The sequence below is a fragment of the Trichomycterus rosablanca genome, chromosome 10 (assembly GCF_030014385.1).
Source record: "Trichomycterus rosablanca isolate fTriRos1 chromosome 10, fTriRos1.hap1, whole genome shotgun sequence".
Taxonomy (NCBI): domain Eukaryota; kingdom Metazoa; phylum Chordata; class Actinopteri; order Siluriformes; family Trichomycteridae; genus Trichomycterus; species Trichomycterus rosablanca.
In genome coordinates, this window is record NC_085997.1 from 2,067,783 (window position 1) to 2,092,410 (window position 24,628).

The window sequence follows — 24,628 nt, forward strand, 5'->3', positions numbered from 1 at the left end:
CCTTTTGTCACAATATCACATACAATATACAATTAGAGTACTGTTTAACCTTTTTAAATAGTAGTCTGCATGTTAATCTGGTATAAAATAGCAATACATTTTACATACAAGGCACTGTGACGTAGTGTTCCTGTAGAGACTTTCACACGTTCTAGAAAAAGCAGCTGACAATAAAGATAAGCACAAGGTTTATTTCTATATATTAGATGTTTTGTTTATTAAGCAATAAGTTCAGTTAGTGAATTGTAAACTTTAGTAAACTCTGTACTGTACAGTATGAGCATCATTACAACAACAACAGTTTTTTAAAGTAAAATATTTTAAGATCAGAAAATGCCAGTTAACCAAATTCAGTTCAAAATGGGGTTGAATTTAACCACACCCTGCCAGACCTGCAGTAAATAATGGGAATGGGAAGCAGGCTAGCACTTGATGGGAATAATATTCAACATTTAAAGGTGGAACATTTTGGTTCGGACGTTTGTGACCTTACGCTCACACTAATAATGCCTACGTTTCTGAAATGGGATTTCCAGGGTCAGGAATCTACATTGTGTAATCCCCATTCTTATCGATACAGACACGGTGACATTATTGGTCCAGTTTTCTCATTTTTTTCATTGGCGCTCCGGCATTACAAGACATTTCTGACATGAACGAAGGTGACAGTTCCTCTTTGAAAGTCAGACTAGCATCTGTAATAATGAAACAAATATTCAACCCATTATTTTTGGCAAATGTTTTTTTTTGTCTTGAGGGTTTCAGAGTCTTTGATATGTTTCTGTCCTGCAGCAATAAATGGAACAAAAACAAACAAACAAACAAAGAAAATCACATTTATGTTAATTTGTTAGAATGTAGAAGTTCTCCAACACTGGAAAATGGCAAAAACTCAGAATTCTTATGGCATTAATAGTAGAGATGACGGAGTTCAGGTGTTTAGGAAGTTTGTTGTTTCATATTGCTTTAGAATGTTTTTGAAAATACAACACGGTAGCTCCACAAACCTCACCGAGGAAATATAACCACGCTTCTTAAAGGTGCAAGTGGTACAAAATTACCATCCACTGCTTTTATAATGCAACGTGTTTAGAACCAAAATGTGTTGCCTTTTTTCAGTCCATCTGTGAAACATAATTTGAAATGATAAGTGACTTCAATGAAGGTTTTTTGTGTTTCTGTGCTGTAGTTCTGGTCACAGTTTGCTTCTTTTATGCAGAGAAAGTAAAAGCTACATTGTGTTTGGCGTTTTTCTCGATTTATCTCCTAATTCCAGGTTGTGAATCTGCTACCGCCTGCATAGCCCACGATCTGATCAAATAGGGCTGGATCACCACTGAGGCTGATATCCCGATCACCTCTCGACTATGAATTGTATAAGCTAAACTATTTCTCCTGAAAGTGAAGCTTAAAGTTACACCAACGTTTGATCAGTATGTCCAATTTGAGCACTTCCTATAGTATAGTCTTACGCTATGCAGCACAATGTGCAGTTTGGGACCTGCCTGACGTGACACAAATCTCAGGATCGCCAAGTGTAAATGGAATATTGTACCTACTGAGCAACAAGCCCTGCAGAAACATCAAAACTGTGAATCCCTGCATGCAGCACGAATCGAATGTTCATCAAGTACCAAATAACAACATTAATAATATTAAAAAACAGCAACAGTGGACTAATAATGCTGAGATGTTTCTGATAGTGTTCATGTGGCCTATATAGTAAACAGAAGTGTGATTCAGGACGCGTCCAGAACAAGAAGAAACATATCATAACACACATAACATAAAACGTCCGTCTATCCGTCCGAACTCCCGTCTGTCTGTGTCCCTCTTGCCCTGTCCACACAAACACATTTCTTTTGTCATGCTTCTTGTGCACACTGTCCACAGTCAAGCAAGCTTCAAATCAGCACAGACACCACAAAAGGCTGCCTCTTTTATCCACGCGATCGGCGACAAACTTCAGTCGAGCTTTAAGGTGCACAGCAGCCTCGGAGCATATCATGACGTACAGCTGGCTTGACTGTGAGCAGTGAACTCTAAAATGTTGTGAAAACACTGCCACGGTATGATCGATCCTCCACCCCACACCCACCATCGCACATCTGGATCAGCTTACATAATCAGTTCATTTTAATTGGCACATCATTAGTAAACAGACGCCCGGTTTCATAAACGTGTTCAGTCCTGATTCCCGAGTCTGCGCTTCACTCCCTGGCGTCCTAGAAAGAAGTCAGGAATCAAGGGCAGGAAATGAGGAGACGACTTTAAGGAAATGGGATGCACCCAGTACATCAGCCGGTAGGTGGATTTAGGAGTGGTACTGAGTGCAGACGTGGTATCGAGCTTATCAAAACGTTTGGTTTTTCGTGTGGAAAGGTAGCCAAATGCAACAAAAATAAATAAATCAGCATTTGTGTGGACAGTGCACATTCATCATTCAGTCCATGTCAAAAGTTTACATACACCTGTAGACCTACAGATTTCAATACTAGCTGGGTCAAAAATATACAGATAGCAGCTTTAACTTCTACAAAGTCCTTCATCTTTGTATCATGGCCTCATTAACTCCTCATTTCTGATTATAGTTGACTACAGCTGGTGATTTCTCCGGCCCATATAAATAGGGATGGATTGACTGCACTCAATACAGAGTGACTGGAACAGTGGTCTCTTACAGATGTTTTAAAATAGGAAAAAAATTCAGCCTGTCCCTTCATGGGGGGCTGAAGAAGCTCATGCTCCAATCATTCAGTCACAGATGCAGAAATCATTGAATTATCAAGACCGTCATGGAACACATGTGCCTTCCAAGTGTATGCAAACTTCTGAACTCCATTATACTGGGTTACTGTAATGTCCTGCCACTATAATTCACTAGGCATTTGTTAATAAAAGACATGGCACACGCTGGCATCCGGACATTGCCTTGGACAAGATGACCATCAGCCATCAAGGTCTTTGATATGAAGATCTATGACGTTAACCCACGTGAGCATTAACACCAGTTTAATACTTTAGGGTACAAAAATGAACCTGTCACCCACCACCAACACCCAGTACCACCACCCGACACCGCGTGCGTCACAGTCTCTGGCCACAGGACAAACATGGCACTGCCCAACACCAATCTTTCCCCCCGAGACGTGTTTTTTTTTTTTGGTGTTTTATCCGATGAGTCTCCGGAGCAGGGTGGGTTTAGAGAAGGGCCAGCAGTACTCGTTTGGAACGGGACCGTTGACGTTACACTCGAAGAAGGAGAACATGGGGAACCAGATGCGGGCGCGGCGGCTGTGCTGGTAGGCGCGGGTGTTGGCCAGAGTGTGGTAGTACAGGAAGAGGCGGGTGGTGATGTAGAAGGCGATGAAGACGTCGATGGAGTAATGTTCATGAGCAGCCAGGATGAAGAAGATCCCAAACAGGTTCAACACCCACGACAGAGTGTGGATGAAGTTCCAGTTCCGAGGAGTGTCTGTGCGGGGAGGGGGGGAAAACATTCGGTTATACAGTGGAGTGATTACGAGCCAGTTCGACCCTCCCACCCTCAGTCACAGCCAACAGAAAGGTGGTAGCGCAAGACCTAAAACATTAATACGCACGTAAAGCCACCGAACCGCTTCTTTTTACCAGACAGCAGTGGATTCTTACAGAGACCTTAAGCATGCTGTTCTCTCTGTATTCCTCTAACTAACCTACACTCAATTATACAGTGGAGTAGTTACACCCCCAAACATTAATGCACTAAATAGCCAAAAGTATGTGGACACACCCAGTCTGCAACCCAATTCATTCCAAATCTTCTGGACAGAGTTGAAGTCAGGACTATAGCCATGTGTAAATGGAAAATTGAAGAACTTTCAATCCCCAAACTGTTGACAGCGTGGGTGCTGCACTTCAACCCGGTTCCTAAGGTACTGGATTGGATTTTGGCCTCTGTGAGGAGGTCGATTGCTGATCTAGATCAACCCTTGGCATAAGTAAATGAGTAAATCGGGTGATTGTGTGATGCCATGCAAAGTACAAGTAAGTGGCACCGGACTCACTGTGTGTGTGTGTGTGTGTGTGTGTGTGTGTGTGTGTGTGTGTGTGTTGCCTTACACTCAGTGACAAAAAAATTCAGCAAGGTGATGACGACGGTGTGACCGCTGAACATGTAGTCTCCACACGTCTGGACTCCAGTGAGGGTCATCCCGAAACCACTCCATATCGTCAGGGCCCGGTGCAGCTTCGCCCACATGTCACCATAGACCTAAACACACACACACACACACACACACACACACACACACACACACACACACACACACACACACTTTAAACAAGGTCGTCATTAACAGATGATGAGCAACACAAGTTATACAGCTGAGGTCACATGTTTAAGAAGGTGACTAACAGGCTGTTGGAACACATCTGATGCTGTGATGCGATCAGCTTTATGCTGACGGTCTGGCTTTTTGTAAAGTCAAGCTCACTTGACTGTGGACACCAGGGTTCCAGCAGCTTTTTATTTATGGCAGACCTGTTTGTCAGAGGTTTTTAGATTATATCACAGCCAGAATTAATTTTATTTTAGCATAAGGGGACAGTTTGGGTATTATTCCAACCCTGGCAAAGAGGCAATTCAAACTAGCCCTATTTATATGAGCACAGAGAAGTCAAATGGATGCTACAAAAGGTAGGTGATCAGAATTGCCATGACATCCATATTATTGCATTATTTAGGTCCTTATGAGTGTGTGTAAACCTCTGAGCTGGGCTGTATGTGGGTGTGTGTAGTGTGGGTACCTTGCCCGTGCACTGGAGGTGCTGCCCCGGCACCGAGAGCGAGGTGACGAACATGGTGACACATCGCAGCATGAACACTGTTCCCATCAAACTACACAACCTTCTGATCAGGATCGACCTACACACACACACACACACACACACACACACACACACACACACACACATAAAGTCCACAAAGTCAGTTATAAAAAGGCATTGACCTCAACCCCCTGAACATCTCTGGGATGAACTGGAATGTCGACTGTGAGCCAGGCCTTCTCACTCAACATTAGTTACATCACCCGACCTCGCAAACACGAAACACTTTGACATTTACAGCCGTAACATTCAAGCAATTCAGGGTTAAGCGACCACATGGGGGGTCTTTATGTAAGGCTGCATGGTAGTGTAGTGCTGTACAGCTCCAGTCATCTGAGTTTGATCCCTGCCTGCTTGTGGTTAAAGTGTGTGTGTGTGTGTGTGTGTGTGTGTGTGTGTGTGAAGTCTGGCATGTTCGTCCTGAACCTGTGTGACTTTCCCTAGGGTGTTAAGGCCTCTAGGTTGTAGTAATCAGAAGATTGCTGGTTCAAACCCCACCCCTGCCAGGTTACCACTGTTGGGCCCTTGAGCAAGGCCTTTAACCCTCAACTGTTTAGACTGTACACTGTCAGGATAAAAGCGTCTAGATGAATGAATGGTGTGTGTGTGTGTGTGTGTTACCTGTGTTTGTGCAACAGCAGTACAAGTAGCCAGACGGTACACAGGATCACGCCACACGCCTCTGCCATGGAAAAGGCCCAGGGAATTCTGGGTACACTGCAGAAACAGAGCAATAATACTCAGTCAGATATCATCAGCAGCTGAGAGGTTAAGATGGAGCTTGACCATCCCAACCTCAGGCACAGCCAATAGAAAGTTGGTAGCGTATTCTTTAAAACATTAATATACACGTTAAGTCACCCAACCGCTTCTTTTTACCAGACAGCAGTGGATTCTTCCCACAGCATGGAACTTAGATGCTACATGCCCATGTTCAGATCTCTACAGCAGTGCTCTACATGACAGCTAGCAGAGTTATACAGGTATCGACTGGGATGGACCACCTACCTGTCGAGGAAGATGTCGGGCAGCGGCGGGTAGGTGCGCATGTCGGGCACGCGCTCATGAACGATCACCATGACGAAGGAGGTGAAGCCGAAGACGAGAGTGACGTAGACAGAGGCCACCGCCGTTTTCCAGTACTCGGGGTCCAGTCGTCGGTTCTGCGGTTTCTGTTTGCCGTTGCTGTAGTGAGAGTGCTCGCCGCCCAGAGCATCGACCGCCCGGTCACAGTCTCTCACCGAGTCTCCGTTACACAGGCAGTCTACGGCTAACACACACACACACACACACACACACACACATTAGTAAGTTTAGGGTTTAATATATGGTCAGTGCAGTGAAAGAGCTGTAGACAGGTTAGGTAAGCTTACCGTTGCCTCCCAGTGGCGAGTGCGTGTCGTGGACGAATCCGAGCTCCTCCAGCGCATCAGCGTTCTGTTTCTGTAGCTTGCGCACCGACAGCATGAGTCTCTTGATGTCCCCGAGCACCTTGAGCTCGAGCGGCGGCGAGCGCAGGTCGAACTCGGTGAGGGTGAGCAGGCTGGTGCCATCCAGGCGGTGTTTATTACACAGCAGGTCCACGTAGTCGCTAAAGCCCTCCTCGCGCAGCCAGCGGCCCACCTGCTTCACCGTCCAGGAACGTACGTTTCCTGCCATCACGCTGCTCCGGCATGCTGTGCAATAAACACACAGCAAATCAGACAAACATCGGCGTTCGTACACACATTCGAGGAACGTATCGTGTCATCACCGATTCCTTCTATACTACATACGGCCTAAAATATGTGGACATTCTGTTCCAAAACCATGAGCATTATTATGGAGTTACCCCCATTGGTCAAATGTTGGAATTTCTGACAACCTGAATTCTAGCAATACCATCCAATCTGAGAGGATCTGCCATGACAAATGGGATGAACTGCCCAAATCCAGGAATGCAAAGCTTGTAGAGACCAATAAGACATCTAAGAAGACCAGCAGGCATAAATGCTGCCCATAAGAGCTGCTACAAAGCATTAAATAAAGGGTCTGAATACTTGCCCATGTATTTACATTCACCAGACTACTATCTGACTGTGGGAATTTGTGTCCGTTGAGTCAGAAAGGCTCTTGTAAAGACAGGCACTGATGTTAATTGAATCTGGCACACAATCTGTGTTCCAAGGTGTTTACCAGCTTCCAAAATATCCCAGCAGAGGAACACTTTTTGAAACGGGATGTCTGACAAGCTGATGTTCGTGCGTCCACATACTTCTGGCAGTAAGTTCTAGGAGCACATACTGTGCTGCGCTTACTGATGGCCGATGGACTTGCATTGAAGACAAAACTGCATCAGCGAATAATAATCAGTAGTTGCCGATGTACTTAGAACTTTTGGTCTGGACTCTTTGCACACTCATCCAGCCCAATGTATCTGATTACTGAGAGGTCTGATGATAACGGGCTGATGAAGCTTCCAGCTCAGGGGGTTAAAGATCAGATCATTCGTACTGCTGTCAGAACACTCCTGGACTGAGATTACTGAGGAATAACGGAGTCTGATGATGTTCATCTGCTCACTGGTGTGGAGTGATAATAGAGCCACAGTTTCTCCAAAGTGCACTCAGGCTATCAGACACATCAGACTCTATCACATTTCATGTTATGAGATGATAGATAACGGGAAAATGATGCCCTTCGAGTTGGCATTTATCAAAGTAACATCCACAGGGTTTTGCTGACCTCTGGTAGCCCTCGTACTGCGTTCTGTGTGAAGCTGTTTTGAAGACGTTTGCATTTCGAACGCGTGATTCAAGGTCTGGCTACACTTCCACTTTCGATCACACACTCATGAGAGCTTGCGTTTGTCCTTTTACATTCTGTACTGTTTCTAGTTTTAAGCATATGACCTGCTCTGGTACGCTTGGTCCCTGTTTAGCACGGGTATTTAGGTACAGAATGGGTCACTCGGCAGTGGAAACAGTTACTGAAAGTGGGAAAAATATGGTTAACTGTGTGTATATGTGAAAACAAGAGGTTGGCCTTGACTCTGGGGAATATTTGAAACTTTTAGAGTAGGTACGGCTATTAGAGATCAAGACTTCAGACTAGAACTGAAGATCATGTTCGTTTGTTTATTAGGATTTTAATGTCATGTTTTACACTTTGGTTACTTTCATGACAGGACCTGTAGTTACTACACAAGACTCATCAGTTCACAAATTTCAATGTTAAACACAGTCATGGACAATTTTGAATCTCCAATTCACCTCCCTTGCATGTCTTTGGGCTGTTGTAGGAAACCGGAGCACCCGGAGGAAACCCACGCAGACACGGGGAGAACATGCAAACTCCACACAGAAAGGACCCGGACCGCCCCACCTGGGGATCGAACCCAGGACCTTCTTGCTGTGAGGCGACAGTGCTACCCACCGTGCCACTGTGCCGGAAGATCGTGTAACGGTGGAAGATCTGGAATCGGGTTCGATGAGCGAAGCTGGGAAGTAACATCGAATAGAATACAGCGCTTTAATTTGTCATTTATACATACACACGTGTACGGTACAATGGAATTCTTCCTTCACATATCCCAGCTTGTTTGGAAGCCGGGGTCAGAGCGCAGGAGTAAGGGCCTTGCTCAAGGGTCCAACAGTGGCTGAATGGAAGAGCTGGGGTTTGAACTCTCAGCTTTTCAACTGATAGCCCAAAGCTCTACTCACTAGGCCGCCAATTTTGCATATTCTATTACCTTCATAAAAACCTGCTTTTTATTAAATACACTTTATGTAACTTTATTGAACCAGAAGTGCAATAAGCAGAAAGTGCAGGATGTACAGTATCTATGATATACATTATTTACAGTGGGTAAACAGCAGTGGTATGAACAAGATCTATGAAGTTGAATATATTATTGAATGTACTATAAACAAGATATACAGCTAAAAACAATATACAGATTAAGGTGAAGATTAAGATTAAGGAGCTATGCAGGTTAAAGTGATACAGATTAAGGTGTTAGAGGAATGTATATACTGTATATATAACATGGTAAACAGATGTATACGGTATATATGGACTTTATGTACAAATGAGGTATAAGAGATGTACCAATGATATATCTAGCAGAAAAATGATAAAAAGGATTGTAAATGTGAAGGTGTTTATAAAGTGGAGCTGCAGAAGCAGACTAAAACGTTGTAGGAACAGTTAGTGATGGTTTTTAACGACACAATGAACCACTAAAGGTTTTATTTAGACTTTTTAAGCACATCAGTTCATCAGTCCAAGTGCACACCAGAAAGGTTTGAGCATCAGTGATTAAATCAATGCGTAAAAGGATCCGTGCGCACACGCACACACACACACACACACACACACGGCCGTGCGTAAACACACATAAAGAGTTCTGTTTTTCACAGAAAACACCCCAACATGACCAGACTTCAGCTCATCAGACACAAAGATCCCATCGTTCCCATCAGGGAGGAACACAAGCCACAAACAGACTCCAGCTATCGGCTCAGCAAACACCAAACCAGCGCTAACCAAATACAGCTAATGCTAACCTCAACAGCCAGGACCAACCCAAGCCACTTAGCCTCAATGCTAACGCCAGATACAGACAGATAAAAGCTTCATTTTACAGCACAATAACCTTAACTTGTGTAACCAGAAACACAATATTCTTATCATTATAAATACCGATTTATCAAAAGCACTATCACTATAACACACCTAACACTACACAGCATTAGCTCACACTTACCGTGTCAGTCATAGGAATGTGTTAAATTAACCGCTTGAAAAGGACAGCACACGATTCTCATCCGTTCCAGTCGTTAATCCAGTATAAATATAAATTAGAAATAATAACCGAGTGAATGAATTCCTCCTTTAAGTGCGCTGTTACAGATAAACACACCCATACTGACAGCTCAGCTCTGGTCCCTGCCTGCCTGGCAGATGTAATGACTCTCGGGGTTGCCAAATTGCACAGATTTAATCCTGAAAAGTGACCGACTACGCACACTGATACACTGAGGGTTGCCAGATAACTAATAAGTTCACCGAAATTGCTGTGTTGAGGTTCAAGAGAGTTCAAGAGAGTTCAAGAGAGACTTTATTGTCATTTTAGCTCTATACAAGTGCACATTGAAACGAAACAACGTTCCTCCAGGACCAGAATGCAACACAGAGCGAAAATGTAAGAGAATACATTAAACACAATGCAAACAACACACAGTATGATAAATACAAAAGACATGTCTAATATAAAAAGTAATTAAAGGAGACGAGACAAGACTAGAGACAAGTGTAAGTGTTGGGCAGAACATGGTACCGAGTACTGAGTTGTTTCATCTTGTACATCACGGAGGGTGACAAAGTGTACAGAGCAACAGATAGGCTACAGTCAGTAACTGTATACACACAAATATCATCTGTATAGTAGGTGTGGCTTGATAACTATTTAGTAAATGTACAAATCAGGTAGATGTTCGGTGAGTATGTTTCAAACTATATGGTTAAAAGTTCAAAAAGCCCTTCAAATCACTGTGTTCTAGTATCTCAGACTAACTTTCAGGTATAGAAAATTAATTATATAAAATCATTTATACGCTTTCAGCATCCAGTTCCAGCATGATTTATCCTCTGTTCTCAAAACAAGGTCCATAAGGACATGGATTGCTGAGATTAGTGTGCAGGAACTCCAGTGTCCTTCTCAGAGGCCTGACTTCAACCCTACTAAACACTGGGATTAACTGGAATGTTGATTGTGAGCCAGGTCTTAGTACATTATTACATTTACATTTTCAGCATTTAGCAGACGCCTTTATCCGAAGCGACTTACAGTACTGTGACAGTATACTGTCTGAGTAATCGAGGGTTAAGGGCCTTGCTCAAGGGCCCAACAGCAGCAACCTGGCAGTGGTGGGGTTTGAACTGGTAATCTTCCAATTACTAGTCCAATACCTTAACCGCTAGGCTACAACTCTGCCCTAGTGCCACAAATTATAATGACACTGTTATTGTTGCAGATGGGCAATTCAATATTAATGTACATAGATTTGGAATGTGACATCAAACAAGCTCATTTTCAGAAGTCCAAATACTTTTGACCACATTGAGTAATAATAGATTGCACAAATGCTATCTTTTTTTGAGGTTGCCAGATTACTGAAACTAAATCCCACAAATTTTCAAGATTGCGTTGAATCATTGAATTGAAGATTGGACTGTTTCATACCTTGTTGATAAAAATAAATAGGCTTTTATCCAAAAATGTCTATGAATGTGTATATGTGTATATTTATATACATAAGTTAGAAAAAGTTGGTTCTTAAATGAATAAAGCTGTGTTTTAAGGAAAACAAACACTGCTACGTTTATTTTAGTTCTCTTTGAGTAATTTTTAGTTATCTTTATTAATCTAAAATCATTCAGTGTCACAAACATGCCATAACAGAAACAATAAATAATCAGACAGTTATTTTTCACCTCCCTGTATATACTTGTTGATGTTATCGGTGCATTATAAGTCAATCTGCTATTAAAACTTCTTTAATTTGTGAGGTTTTTCTATTATCTTATAGAGTAAGACTGTGCACTCACGCCAACTCATATCTTGCAGGATGACGTGATGAATACGAGTGCAGTGACTGTGCAAAGAATGATCAGTAGAAAATCCATGCATATATGAGTAGAATAACTCACACATTAACTGCAGATGAGGATCAAACCCTGGAGCTGTGGGACACCAACACTACCTGCTGCATCACTTGTCTTTTTTTAAATAAACACGACATCCTTTGTATGCCAACATCTTACGTATTAAAGGTTTAATTTTAAATCAGTGTTCTGCACCTGCTACTGTCAGTGCATTTTTATGGGTGTGTGTGCATGCATGTGTGTGTGTGTGTGTGTGTGTGTGTGTGTAAATCATGGACACGTGGACTAAACCCCCATCGTTGAAGGACCTGGAGAAGATCCTGTATGGAGGGAAACGGAGCGGAAATCATGTGGACGAAGTCTGGCCCAACCTGTTCCTGGGAGATATGTGAGTTTAATCTGTGTTAATAATAAAAGAACAAATCAGACATGACTGGGTGCTTCATGTTCCTCCTAACTAAAGTGGAGCAGTGGGAACATGTAGGATGTTTGATGTTTGTGTAATGAGGTTACAATGGCATTGTTTAGTCTTGTATTCTATTGTATTATAGCCTGTACACAGAGGTACACAAACCACGTCCAGCTCTTTGTACAGGCTTCTAAATTACAACTGCACTCACATCAATGAGGCTTTCTTGACTAACATCAGTGCCCAGCTATACTCTTAATGCTCTTTTGACTGAGCAGGCACAAATTTCCATAGACATAATGCAAAGATCTTTATGTATGGGATGTCCAACAAGCTCATGGTCAGGATTTGATCATTATTTTTATTATAAACAACCCAAAAACATTTGGACAAACGATGGAGCAACAAAGTTGAAGGTTTAAGCTCCTTCACTGCCAAGCTGCCATTGTGGGCCCCTAAATAAGGCCCTTACCTCTAGATTGCTTGAATTGTGTACTGTCTCAGTCACTTTGAATAAAAGTAACAGCCAAATAAATTTAAAAGCCACAGAATCTGGCTGGTTTGTTTACGTTCCTCCGGAGATTTCCAAGAGCCTTTTGGAGCTCCAGCATCTCAGATGGGTGAATGATGATGGGATGGAGACTCAATCAGTGGGACAGTAGAGCTGGAATGTCATGTTCCATGAAGACAAATTTATTTAACCAGTGTTTAAACTTTGTACCCCACTGCAGGTCGATAGCCAACGATCGCTACGCCCTGTGGAAGCTCGGGATCTCCCACGTCCTGAACGCAGCTCACGGGAAGCCTCACTGCAGCGGCAGCCACAAGTTTTACGGCTCCTCTGTAGAATACTACGGAGTTCCTGCAGACGATTCACCTTCATTCAACCTCTCTGTTTATTTCCATCCGTGTGCTGATTACATCCACCAGGTTCTGAGCTCTCCAGAAGGTACGAACACACCCAATCCCGTCCTACTAAATCACAAAAATTATTCATTCACATCTGCATCCAGGTGTAGCTTTAGTGTAGACATATATGTAGGATGTGCCAAAACTATGTGGACATGTGACCGTAAGCTTCTTGCCTCTCGTGTTGTTTCGTCTTCCCGAAGCGTGATGCTGCCGCCACCATGTTTCACTGTAGATTTGGCAGTAGCCAGAGGATGTGCAGGGCTTGCTCTTCTGCCCAAAGAATTTAAATTATCAGAAGGGACACCATCAGAGGGGGTTTTAGACCTGAAATTTGGTTGTTAGTTTGACAGCATGCTTGACAGTCATGCTGAAGCAGGGCGGTGGTAGCCTAGTGGTTAAGGTACAGGGCTGTTAATCAAACGGTCGCTGTTGGGCCCTTCAGCAAGGCCCTTAACCCTCAACTGCTTAGACAGTATACAGTCACAGTACGTAAGTCACTTTGGATAAAAAAAAGGCCGAAATGGGCGCCCGGGTGGGTGATATTCAGCCAGCACACCAGCGCTGAGATTCTGAACACCCCGGTTCAAATCTCAGCTCTGCGACCGGTCTGCTGGGCGCCATCTAGCGGGCACAATTGGCAGTGCCTGCAGCAGACAAAATTGGCCACTGTGTCTGCTGGTTGAGGTCTTCAGACGCTGTGAAAGGACCCTGGTTAGCAGACCGAGAAGGGTCCACGTCAGAGGGCGCATAAGCAGCAATATACCCTCCTCAAACGCAATCGGGGATCCACAGCAGCGGAAGACAAATTGACTACGGTAAATCGGGAGAAAAAAAATGAAATTAAAATGAAACGGCCTTCCCCAAACTGTTTCCACAAAGAGTCTCACTGAACCAGCTAAGCTTATATATAATATATAGCGGTGTCCATATACTTTTGGCCACAGTTAACTAATAATTGATCACAGATTACACACATGCACGTGTGTTTGTGTGTGTGTGTGTGTGTGTGTGTGTTCAGCACGGCTCTTGGTGCACTGCGCAGTCGGAGTGAGTCGTTCCGCTTCACTAGTTCTCGCCTACCTGATGATCCACCATCGTCTCTCCCTGCTGGAGGCCGTCGACACGGTGAAGAAGCACAGATGGATCTTCCCGAACCGTGGCTTCCTCAAGCAGCTCCGAGCACTCGACATCAAACTTCACGCCACATGTTCTCCACCGCCGTAATCTTAATCAGTGATTCTCAGTGATCAGTGATTCTCCTAGAACACTGGAAAAAAAAACAAACATGACTTATAGTGAGCTAACTTCCTCCTGGATGGGGGGTGAGGGTGGTGCAGCAGGTAGATTCGGTCCCGCATAGTCACACAACGTCCACATACAATAGAATACAGAACTGTTTAAAATTACCCAGAGGTTTGAGTCACTAAATGTGTGAGTATTGATTGGTTCCCTGTTCAGAGTGTCTTGCAACATTCAGTCACTTCAGCCTGGTCAGGGTCCTGATGGGTCCATTGACACACAGAAACACAGAGCATGAGGCAGGAATAAAACCCGGACAGGGCGCCAATCCACCACGGTGCAACATAACTTGTATGTACTTAAAGGTAATTTACAGCATTCATTCTCTTCAGTAGGGAAATAGGTATGTCTAAAAAAAGAAATAAACATATATGACATTACGACTAGGGGTGTTCAAACTTTTTCCTTTTAGAAGCACACCATGGACCCCTATAGCTGTGTGTGTGTGTGTGTGTGTGTGTGTGTGTGTGTGTAAGTGTGTAACACAACACTGATGAACTAAATGCAGGAGCAGTCTAGTGACCTCCACCTGCTTTTTTTAATCACTGGCACACGCACACGCACACACACACACACACACACCGAGCTCATCTACAGTAACATGGCAGCTGGCAGCAACAGGAGGAAGGAGTATTTATCAGTGAAAGATCTGGAGAAGGTTTTGGACTCCTGCACTCTGAATCTGAATCAGATAGATGAAGTCTGGCCAAACCTGTACATCGGAAATGTGTACGTACCACACACACACACACACACACACACACACATGTAATTCTTATACTTTTACACACTCTCTTACATACACACACTTTTGGCCATATAGTGCACATATTTCCCCACCGTCCCAACTCTTTTGGAATTGGATTTGTATTTTAAACAGTAACTTGTAGCTGGTGTAATATTTGGAACAACATTGTACAGTTTTTATATTGAATATTATTTGAGTGTTTTCTTTCTCTGGGTTCACAGAGGAATAGCTCAGAACAGAACAGCTCTACAGAGGTTGGGCATCACCCACATCCTGAACGCTGCCCACTCCAAACGAGGAAGCATCGGGGATCAGAACTTCTACGGCACAAGCTTCGTTTACTGTGGGATCCCGGCAGACGACTCGACTCATTTCGATCTGGACGTTTACTTCAAACCGGCAGCGGATTTTATTCACAAAGGCCTGAAAACAGTGGATGGTGAGAGAACTTACAGGGAGAGGAGCCGAATTATAGACAGATAGACAGACAGACAGACAGACAGACAGAGAACTTTATTAATCCAGAGGGAAATTGTTTATAATGGTGCTGCACTGGAGAATCCGGGCATCAATCCTGCTACCTGCATCTACCATTTGAGCTAACTTCTCTTATAAAAATGGGTAATAATAATTATGGGTCAAAGGATGTGGTGTAGAACTTATTATTATTTTATTTTATTATTGTTATTTTATTATTATTATCATTGTTGTTTTATTTTATTTTTGTTATTTTATTATTATTATTTTATTTTATATATTATTATTATTATTATTAGAATTATTATTATTTTTGGTTAAAGAATGTGGTTTAAAGCCTATTATTATCTAATTATTATTATTTTATTAATATATTTTATTATATATTATTATTATTATTATTTTACTTTATATTATATATATATATTATTTTATTTTATATTTTATTATATATTACTATTTCATTTTATTATTTTTCATTTCATATTTTATATATATTATTGTTTTATTTTATTATCATTATTTTATTTTATAATATTATTTTATTGATAATAATAATTATTATTGTTATTATGGGTTAGAGGATGCGGTTTAGAGCTTTTGGCGTCTAATAAATCAGGGCTAGATTACAAAAATACATGTTTTAAAGAGTATATGATAAAGATTATGGTTGACTGTCTAAAGTACCAGTGATACTAGAGATGAATGAATGATAATTTCAGGGCTTTATTAGCAGTGTGCGTGAACATACACCAGCATGTTTCTATATTTCAGTAAGTGAAGGAAATAAAACTCTTCCTGATAAATGAAGAGCACTGTTCTCTGTTCTCTGTTGACTGTTCTCTGTAGGCAAGGTTCTGGTGCACTGCATTATGGGTATGAGCCGCTCATCCTCGCTGGTGCTGGCGTACCTGATGCTCTATCACCAAATGCCTCTGCGTTCAGCCATCCAGCGCCTCATCCGGAAACGAGCCATCTATCCCAACAGGAACTTCCTGGCACTGCTGCTGGACCTGGACCTGCAGCTGAAACGAAAGCGCAGAGTCTGCACGCTGCTCTAAACCGTTATCCACATAAACTACAGACGAACTACAGATGAACTACAAACAAACTACAGACTAACTACACAAAAACTACAAATCACACATGACACCTGCAATAAAACAACACACTCTCTGTCATTATTTCTTTCTCTGAAATCTTATAAAGCAACAAACCCAAATTCTATCAAATTCAACTAAAACTGGTGTTTGGGTGGCGCAACAGCGTAATGTTCTAGCCGACCACTGTGCAGACCAGAGTTTGAGACTCTGAGAAGCTTTTGAGACGCTCTACAGACAGTTGTTCATGTTGGCTGCTGCGACAGCGACTCCTCCCACTGACTGGACAAGGCAAATATAGTGCGGTCATCGTGTTCAAGCACCAGACATGATAACCTTTGACCCTCCTCAGCCAGCGTGGGTGTCGTGTACTGCATGTGGCGGAGGAATTGCAGTGGGAAGTGGAAGTTACTAAATAATGGAAGAAAAGGGGAAGGATGCCCCATGACATCTTTGCCAGTTTAGTCGGGTTTTAGGTTAGCACATCTCTCCGAAGAGATGTGCGAGCCATGGCGACCAAGTCTGAACAAGATAAATATATATTTATATATACTGTATATAAGAAGACCTATTATAGTTATTTGTGAATAAATACAATATTTCTCCCAATGGTTTTCTTTTCACGTGTCTGTGGTTTTTAATTATTAGCTTAAAAGTGCAAGTTCCTATTCTCACAGTCACAGCCACATTGAGTTCCTTCTAAATCCCAGCCAGCACAAGCCGTTCTCCTGGTATGTTCAGCTGTATGTATGTGACTGATCTGATCCTAGATTGTGTCTGTCTAATTTCTTCTTACCTAACTGTGATACATCATGTGTATGGAAAATATTATTAGTATCTAGGTTGCTAATGTGTATCTGTAGTTAAAATATGGCTGCTTGTTTATTTGGGGATTATTAAGATGATGCGATATTTTTTGTATGTAGTTAGATATCTGATTTAAAAATAACCCTACTCTCACTCTCTCTCTCTCTCTCTCACTCACACACACACACACACACACACACCAGTCAAAATCAAGACTAAGACATGAGCTGATTACACCTTTACACTCTGAAGATTAACAAAAATCAGGTAAAAATCAGATCACTCATTCTTAATATTTAGTTCCTGTGCATGTTTTTATGTGTCTTTTAATCTAGTCAGTTTTGCTGTGGTCCGATTTGAATATTATTGGAATTTTCTCAGCATTTGAAACTGAATAGCTTGTAAAATCTCCTCTAACTGTTGTTATTACACTAGTGAATGTAAAAAAACAAGTGTAATAATGATCACGGGTTATGTGACGCAGCAGTTATATGTGTATAATGGTTAGATATTAAATGCTGGGGGTGGGTGGGGTGTTGATATATTATACACTTTGGAAGAGACGTTAAGTGTGAGGAGGTTCATGGACTGATGACGTCACATCATTAACAGTTTTATTTTCTAACATGGAATGCGATTGATTTACAAAATGAATGTTTGCTCTTAAATAAATGGTATAATTACTTTACATTCAGATTATCAGCTGTACAAAACATGTAACCCAATGATATGTGATACGTGATTTATTCTTTCCTCGTCCACATGTGTGGCACTAAAAGCACCAGCTACAAGCAACAAGACTGAACAATGCAAATTGTCAAATTCTGTTTACATTTTCTCAACTCTGTGCAAAATAAGCATTACCCAGGCTGCTGGTATTCCAGTGATTGACTTCCGGTAAGTCTAGAGAACTAATCATATGAAGCAAGTGTCCCACAATCCTCATAAAGCTCCAGTCTACTGGTCAGTTCTTGCTTTGTACAACAGTATATAAATATTAGTCTGCACACTGTATACTTTTGGCCACAAGCGTTTTCTGGTCAGTGCCACCCCAAGCACCAACCGAGATAAACCATGAGCAACATCAGGAATTTGTCGCCTGCCATTGTGCATCTTAGGGTTAAACCAGTCAGGATTGTAGGCAGGTAATATCACATTTTTTATCCCCAACTATGTATGTTTAAGCAGGTGATAAAATGCATCAGAGCAGAATCTCTCAAGGTCTCGATGAAATGGGAAAAACCAACAAGTATGAGACTCCACTTGCCTCGGATCTTCATAGGTTGCTTTGGACCAAACCTGGCACAGACAGCCATCTTAATGAGGTCAGACCGGGGATCTTCATAGGAGACGTGTAAGATTATTCAACAACACATCAACTATGTCAAATTGTAGCCTCGAACAGAACGACAGGACACTGCACACTCATTCCTTTGCTTATATATTCACATCTATTGGCAATTAGTAGTAGCCAGTTCACATTCTGTATTAAGGAAAGCTGGAAAAAACCAGACTAGTCATAGGAAACCTGTGCATCTCTGTGGCCAAGAAGTGTTTAAGAAGGCCTGGCGTACAAATGTAGTTTTAAATAATTCCAAATATATATAATGAGGTTATGAGGTAGAGGTTCCTCCATACAAAACTCTTCAACCCATATCTTTATGAACAATATCTTATTCTGACTTTATTTTGTTGTTCTAGCTGTTTGTGTTTGTTTCAGTTATGCAGCAAAAGACAGACCCACGTTACAAGCTCTGAACATCACTCACGTACTAAACGCAGCTCACGGTAAATACAACATCAACACGGGTGCCAGCTACTACAGAGGTACCAACATCACATACCACGGTGTGGAGGGCCTTCGACTCGCCCACCTTCGACATGAGTCCCTTCTTTTACAGCGCTGCAGAGTTCATCAAGAGTGCGCTGAACACCCCCGGAGGTGAGAAGGGGAACCACAAGGGTAAAACAATAATCTGATAGACTGTGTGTAATGTTGTGTAGGTAAAGTGTGTGTAATGTTTCGTAGGTAAAGTGCTCGTGCACTGTGCGATGGGCTTGAGCCGCTCAGCCACGCTGGTCCTGGCGTACCTAATGATCGAGGAGAAGATGACCCTAGCGGAGGCCATTAGCTCAGTGGCTAAGAACAGGAATGTCTGTCCCAACACAGGATTCCTCGAACAGCTTCGCACACTCGATACACAACTACACGGCTGATGTTACAACCGCTAGGACGGGACTAACAAAAAATATAAAAGGGGTTGCCAAATTGGAGTGACCAGATTTCCATAAGCAGGAACCTTTGGTTAATTCTTACTGCCTGAAAAGAGGTTTAAAAGTTCTTCCTCTGACTGTTAAGGTTTCTCTGGGTACCCTAGTTTTTTCTCAGAAACATGAAGAAGGTAGATTGGATGCATTATTGTTACTGGGACCAGAGTTTTGCAGGGCAATCTGGAAGAGTTGGTACCCCCATGGCACCCCTACAATGGACTTAAGTAGGTAAACAAACCATTGAAACTTTTTGCACTAATCTGTCCTGCACCAAATAATGGAAGCGGTGTGGCTGATAGCACATATAGACAAAAGCAACATGTCTTCTGGCTGCACTTCTGTCTCTGTTTCAAAAGTCTAATTGTTAATAAATAAGGCCGATAATGACATGGTTTTATGAGCTTTGGTGTAGAGGAACTCCAATGGAAGATGTTCTATCAACATGGATCCTCAAACAATTTAAATAGGATTAGTGATTAACTAACATACAGCAACATTATGTAGCCAAAACTATTTGGACAACTGACTGAGTTTGTTGAAAATCCTATTCTAAAACCACAGGCATTAATATGGAGTGTTTCTGGACTCCAAACAAACAATAATAATAAACAATAATAAATATAAATATATATATTTGACTCAATCTAAACCAATCTGAAGTCAGAATGCAAATCATTTATTAAATATCATTGATTTTCCACACATATTAGTTGGTGAGGCTTAAAAACTTGATCTCAATCATTAGAAGAGGTGTCCACATATTTTTGACCCTATAGTGTATGTGTGAATTTCTAGCTAAGCCTCAGGAATGTCACTGACAGATCCAAGCTCTGAATAGAATCAGTGCACAGCCAACTGCTACGTGCACACACACACACACACACACACACACACACACACTGCACTGGACAGACAAGTGCAGCTAAGCACACACCCGTACAGACCTACACAGAAATTTATATATAATATAATCAATACTCAATATAATGGACAAAGGACCTGACAATGAGAAAGTGGAGTTTGGATATGAGACTCCACCCACCTGCGTCCTGTTGGACCGTCTGTTGAGACAGCGCCGCCCTTCAGGCCCTTATAATGAAGTCTGGACCAACATCATCATCTCTGATGCGTAGGTAAAAGCAACACAACACACCTGCTGTCATGCTGTACACTACCAGCAACAAAAGAAGACAGTGAACTGATTATATTATTATTATTATTTTATGAAGGTGGTTAAGAGACACAGTGGGTAACACTGTTGCCTCACAGCAAGAGGGGCCTGGGTTCGATTCCACAGTCAGCCAGACAAAAAAAGGTCCAGTGCGGAGTTTGCATGTTCTCCCTGAGTCTGTGTGGGTTTCCCACGTACTCTGGTTACCTCCCACAAGTCTAAAGACATGCAGTCAGGTCAACTGGAGCTACTAAACTGCCCAGTGTGAGTGTGTGTGTGTGTGTGTCTGCCCCGTGATGGACTGGTGACCTGTCTGGGGTGTTACTTGCCTTTCGGCCCGTCAGTGGACCCAAAATGACCCTGACCAGAATAAAGTGGTGGTACAACCATATATGATGGAAATGTAGCACAGAATATTTTTGTTTTTAACAGGCGGACAGCGAAGGACGTCGACCTGCTCAAGTCTCTGGAAGTGACCCATGTAGTGAATGCTGCGGATGGCCCCGCCCACATCGACACAGGCCCCGCCTTTTACTCCGACACCCACATCCAGTATCATGGAGTGGAGGCACCAGACAGCCGAGACTTCGACCTCGCTGCTTTCTTCTGCTCTACATCCCAGTTTATACACACGGCTCTCAGCCAGCAGTGTAAGAACCCTGAACAGGGAGTGTACTGATAATCTGAAGCACCGCACTTAATGGTCAAAAGTATATGGACAATAATTCAGTTCAGGTTTTCTGTATGATTTGTTGAATGTTGTGATCTGAATGTTGTGGACGTGTGTGTTCTCTAGCAGGTAAAGTTCTGGTACACTGCGCCCGGGGCGTCAGTCGCTCGGCTACGCTGGTGTTAGCGTACCTCATGATCCACGAGGGACTGACGATCGCCGAGGCCATCGAGGCTGTAAGAGCTCACAGGAATATTCTGCCCAATGCTGGATTCCTGCAGCAGCTACGAGATCTGGACGCTACGCTCACACTGCAGAGGAGAAACATAACTCATAACAACAAGGACTGACTTTTATTTACCAACAACATGCTGCCATGAGCCCAGAGTTCCTGAGTGATGCCTGATTCACAAACCTGCTAAATCCACCCTGAAGTTATTCATTATAATTGTAACTGTTATTATTACTGTGATTGTTACTAGACTTGACTGCTTTATAAACAGATATTACACAATTATAAACCATGTACAATAAAAACAATCAGTTAATAAATGTATAAATGACTCAGAAATGTACAACCTGCTTATAGAACAAACTTATTTATTTATTTATGAGAATTTAATGTCATGTTTCACACACATGGGTTACATTTATGACAGGACAGGTAGTTACTGCTTACACAAGATTCATCAGTTCAAGTGTTTTTAATATCAAACACAGTCAGGGACAATTTTGTATCTCCAATTCACCTCACTCGCACGTCTTTGGACTGTAAGAGGAAACCCACACAGACACGAGGAGAACATGCAAACTTCACACTGAAAGGACCTGGACCGCTCCACCTAGAAATCAAACCCAGGAGACTCTATTTTAATACCATATATCGATGTCCAACAAGCTCATAGTCCAGTGTCCATATACTTTGGATCATTTAGTGTGTGTGCATGTGTGTTCTATAATTATTCCTGAATCTGAAACCAGCTCCAGCCCCCCACACTGAACACCCACTACTTCAACAGACGTGTTGAGACGAGACAAACTGAAAGGGTTGGAAGGTGAGTTTTTTGTGTGTTTTACCACACACACTACATCATGTGACAGATTTATTATTATTTATTAAACACTGGGTGCTTAATACGCTAGCTCATTGTGCCACAGACACAGTAGACCCTACGTGAAGTAGGCGAGGCCGAATGTGACCCCTGATGTCTGGTGGAAACGACCGAGGAATACAGAGAGTGTAGTGTGGTCCGCCACACTTCATACACCAAAAATAATACAAAGCAGTCGGCTATCTGATGCAGTACCGGGTCATTCAGGCTCTTTCAATGTCATCTGATTTATTACTAGGTGATTTTAATTTATTTTGAACGTGTTTACTGTGACAGGTACATATTCCATGTCTCCTCAGCTTGACCTTGAACAAGAGGAAAGATGGCATCATGCAAAGGGAAGTTCCGACTAAAGTCTGAGGTTCCTGAGAAGAAAGAGGAATGTGAATATGTGACACCCACTAACTATGAGCTGGAGAAGCTGTTGACCCGTGGCAGTGTTGCCTACACACACGTGAACGAAGTCTGGCCCAGCGTCTTCATAGGTGACGAGTGAGTAGAACACTTAAACAATGTCACTCGAGCCCGGCCTCCTCATACATCATCAATCCCTGACCACACAAATGCTCTTTGGATTAAATGTTAGGTGTCCACATACTTTTGGCACATCATCACTCCCCAGACTGTGCCAATGTTGTGCCAGCAAATAGGATGGGTGTCCAGATACTTATAGTTCAATATGTTGTAGCACTAGTGTGTATAATGTGTGTGTGTGTGTGTGTGTTCAGAGAGACAGCGCGGGACCGTTTCGGACTACAGAAGTTGGGCGTGACTCACGTACTGAACGCAGCTGAGGGTCTAAGGAACAGCGTGTGTACCGGAGCGAGTTACTATAGCGACCTGAACATGGAGTACCATGGCATCGAGGCGGAGGACGTACCCTCCTTCAACATCAGTGTGCACTTCTTCACTGCAGCTGACTATATGAGACACGTCCTGACCAACACACAAAGTCAGACTATTTAACATCCTAAGTGCACCCTCCACCCATACTACTCACCCTAAATGCATCCTCCACCCATACTACTCACCCTAAATGCATCCTCCACCTGTAATATTCACCCAAAGTGCACTCAACACCTGTAATTTTCACCCTAAATTCAACTTACACCAGCACCACTCACCCTAAATTCAGCCTACATCCACACTACTTGCCTTTAATTCATCCTACATCCACACTACAGATTTTGAATTTACCCTAGACACACACACTACTCAACCTAAATGCACCCTATACCCACATTACAGCTTCTAAATTCACCACACACCTTTAACATTTGCCCTAAATCCACCCTACACTCACATTCTGCCTCTGCCCCCTTCATGTGTCTCAGACAAACTCCTAGTGCACTGTGTAATGGGACGCAGCCGCTCGGCCACTCTGGTCCTGGCGTACCTGATGATTGAGGAGAAGATGACGCTGGTGGAGGCCATAGAACAGGTGAAGAGGCGCAGGAGGATCCTCCCGAACTGGGGCTTCCTGAAGCAGCTGAAGGAGCTGGACAGCTTCCTGCAGGAGCAGAGACGTGAACACACCAACACTTCTGCGGCTGAGGGGACTGGGAGCACTGGAAGAACTGGGCCTGTACCACAACTGATAGGACAACTTGATAACAAGCCAGGTCTTTTTGTCCAGTATTAGTTCCAGTGTCCAAAAATGTTCTTTTCAATGAGCTGAAACAAATTTTAACACCCTCCTTCAACCTTTCCCAAAGAGTGAAGGCTGTTATAGGCACAAAAGGAGGGAGTGGATTATATAATAATGTAAATGGTTTTGGAATGGCATGTCCAACATGTTTATAGTGAGATCTGTATAGTTTACGCTTTCAGACATTTAGGTTTCATGATTAGCTATTGATTGTAGCTTTTTTAATGTATTTTATTATACTGTAATTTCATTTGCAAGTTTTATTATTTATCCTGGGCTATTTTTTTTTTTTTTTTTTTTGTATATATGCAAATTTTACTAGCATGCTATAGTTTGTACACTGTCTGCTTAGTGTTTTGTGTACTGTATTGTCTGTATATTGTACATCGAGAGCCACCAACAGTCAAAAAACAAATTTCTCATACATGCAAACATACTGAGGTTCAGCATGTACTCTTCCCATCGACACTGGATCATAGAGGTGCTT

General features: G+C 42.5%; 6 protein-coding genes across 10 annotated transcripts; 5 read left to right on the forward strand and 1 right to left on the reverse strand.

The window, feature by feature from the left end:
• Window positions 1-188: 188 nt before the first annotated feature.
• On the reverse strand, window positions 189-11,620 carry samd8 (sterile alpha motif domain containing 8). 3 transcript variants are annotated; one of them, XM_063002712.1, is made up of 7 exons: window positions 11,563-11,620; window positions 6,243-6,545; window positions 5,878-6,133; window positions 5,491-5,586; window positions 4,789-4,906; window positions 4,102-4,252; window positions 189-3,475 (listed from the first exon to the last, which is right to left on the reverse strand). In XM_063002712.1, exons 1-7 carry the CDS (start codon window positions 11,564-11,566, stop codon window positions 3,171-3,173), a joined length of 1,233 nt encoding a protein of 410 aa, XP_062858782.1. In that variant the 5' UTR covers window positions 11,567-11,620; the 3' UTR covers window positions 189-3,170. The 3 variants fall into 3 exon arrangements, with proteins under 3 accessions (XP_062858782.1, XP_062858780.1, XP_062858783.1); XM_063002710.1 differs by having other exon boundaries at window positions 5,878-6,139; XM_063002713.1 differs by lacking the exon at window positions 11,563-11,620 and adding an exon at window positions 9,617-9,706 and having other exon boundaries at window positions 5,878-6,139.
• A 169-nt stretch (window positions 11,621-11,789) lies between these two features.
• On the forward strand, window positions 11,790-14,520 carry LOC134321139 (dual specificity protein phosphatase 13A-like). The gene is made up of 3 exons (XM_063002715.1): window positions 11,790-11,905; window positions 12,658-12,875; window positions 13,857-14,520. Exons 1-3 carry the CDS (start codon window positions 11,790-11,792, stop codon window positions 14,060-14,062), a joined length of 540 nt encoding a protein of 179 aa, XP_062858785.1. The 3' UTR covers window positions 14,063-14,520.
• A 19-nt stretch (window positions 14,521-14,539) lies between these two features.
• On the forward strand, window positions 14,540-17,073 carry LOC134321138 (dual specificity protein phosphatase 13A-like). The gene is made up of 3 exons (XM_063002714.1): window positions 14,540-14,866; window positions 15,107-15,324; window positions 16,212-17,073. The coding sequence occupies exons 1-3, from the start codon at window positions 14,640-14,642 to the stop codon at window positions 16,421-16,423; spliced, it is 657 nt and encodes a 218-aa protein (XP_062858784.1). The 5' UTR covers window positions 14,540-14,639; the 3' UTR covers window positions 16,424-17,073.
• Window positions 17,074-17,966: 893 nt separating this feature from the next.
• Window positions 17,967-19,927, forward strand: LOC134321140 (dual specificity phosphatase 29-like). Its single transcript, XM_063002716.1, is given in 4 exon segments — window positions 17,967-18,623; window positions 18,990-19,125; window positions 19,127-19,211; window positions 19,299-19,927. Coding segments are annotated over 4 exon segments (567 nt in total). The 5' UTR covers window positions 17,967-18,465; the 3' UTR covers window positions 19,487-19,927.
• An 81-nt stretch (window positions 19,928-20,008) lies between these two features.
• On the forward strand, window positions 20,009-21,959 carry LOC134321141 (dual specificity phosphatase 29-like). Of its 3 annotated transcripts, none has more exons than XM_063002719.1 (3): window positions 20,009-20,975; window positions 21,144-21,361; window positions 21,511-21,959. In XM_063002719.1, the coding sequence occupies exons 1-3, from the start codon at window positions 20,938-20,940 to the stop codon at window positions 21,729-21,731; spliced, it is 477 nt and encodes a 158-aa protein (XP_062858789.1). In that variant the 5' UTR covers window positions 20,009-20,937; the 3' UTR covers window positions 21,732-21,959. The 3 variants fall into 3 exon arrangements, with proteins under 3 accessions (XP_062858789.1, XP_062858788.1, XP_062858787.1); XM_063002718.1 differs by having other exon boundaries at window positions 20,184-20,673; window positions 21,508-21,959; XM_063002717.1 differs by having other exon boundaries at window positions 20,188-20,975; window positions 21,508-21,959.
• Window positions 21,960-22,699: 740 nt separating this feature from the next.
• On the forward strand, window positions 22,700-24,598 carry LOC134321145 (dual specificity phosphatase 29-like). The gene is made up of 3 exons (XM_063002724.1): window positions 22,700-22,985; window positions 23,222-23,445; window positions 23,828-24,598. The coding sequence occupies exons 1-3, from the start codon at window positions 22,816-22,818 to the stop codon at window positions 24,133-24,135; spliced, it is 702 nt and encodes a 233-aa protein (XP_062858794.1). The 5' UTR covers window positions 22,700-22,815; the 3' UTR covers window positions 24,136-24,598.
• The last annotated feature ends 30 nt before the right edge of the window (window positions 24,599-24,628 follow it).

What these genes read in the sequence shown, in the direction of transcription:
- LOC134321139 (XM_063002715.1), top strand. Translation starts at nt 11,790, where the DNA reads ATGGACACGTGGACTAAACCCCCATCGTTGAAGGACCTGGAGAAGATC. An exon ending in AACCTGTTCCTGGGAGATAT is followed by an intron (nt 11,906 to 12,657) that starts GTGAGTTTAATC and finishes ACCCCACTGCAG; the next exon opens with GTCGATAGCCAACGATCGCT. An exon ending in GGTTCTGAGCTCTCCAGAAG is followed by an intron (nt 12,876 to 13,856) that starts GTACGAACACAC and finishes GTGTGTGTTCAG; the next exon opens with CACGGCTCTTGGTGCACTGC.
- samd8 (XM_063002710.1), bottom strand. An exon ending in CTCGCCACTGGGAGGCAACG is followed by an intron (nt 6,140 to 6,242) that starts GTAAGCTTACCT and finishes TGTGTGTGTTAG; the next exon opens with CCGTAGACTGCCTGTGTAAC. An exon ending in ACCTCCAGTGCACGGGCAAG is followed by an intron (nt 4,253 to 4,788) that starts GTACCCACACTA and finishes GTGTGTGTTTAG; the next exon opens with GTCTATGGTGACATGTGGGC.
- LOC134321138 (XM_063002714.1), top strand. Translation starts at nt 14,640, where the DNA reads ATGCAGGAGCAGTCTAGTGACCTCCACCTGCTTTTTTTAATCACTGGC. An exon ending in AACCTGTACATCGGAAATGT is followed by an intron (nt 14,867 to 15,106) that starts GTACGTACCACA and finishes CTGGGTTCACAG; the next exon opens with AGGAATAGCTCAGAACAGAA. An exon ending in AGGCCTGAAAACAGTGGATG is followed by an intron (nt 15,325 to 16,211) that starts GTGAGAGAACTT and finishes TGTTCTCTGTAG; the next exon opens with GCAAGGTTCTGGTGCACTGC.
- LOC134321145 (XM_063002724.1), top strand. Translation starts at nt 22,816, where the DNA reads ATGGCATCATGCAAAGGGAAGTTCCGACTAAAGTCTGAGGTTCCTGAG. An exon ending in AGCGTCTTCATAGGTGACGA is followed by an intron (nt 22,986 to 23,221) that starts GTGAGTAGAACA and finishes GTGTGTGTTCAG; the next exon opens with AGAGACAGCGCGGGACCGTT. An exon ending in CGTCCTGACCAACACACAAA is followed by an intron (nt 23,446 to 23,827) that starts GTCAGACTATTT and finishes CATGTGTCTCAG; the next exon opens with ACAAACTCCTAGTGCACTGT.
- LOC134321141 (XM_063002718.1), top strand. Translation starts at nt 20,636, where the DNA reads ATGAAGTCTGGACCAACATCATCATCTCTGATGCGTAG. An exon ending in TCATCATCTCTGATGCGTAG is followed by an intron (nt 20,674 to 21,143) that starts GTAAAAGCAACA and finishes TGTTTTTAACAG; the next exon opens with GCGGACAGCGAAGGACGTCG. An exon ending in CACGGCTCTCAGCCAGCAGT is followed by an intron (nt 21,362 to 21,507) that starts GTAAGAACCCTG and finishes TGTGTTCTCTAG; the next exon opens with CAGGTAAAGTTCTGGTACAC.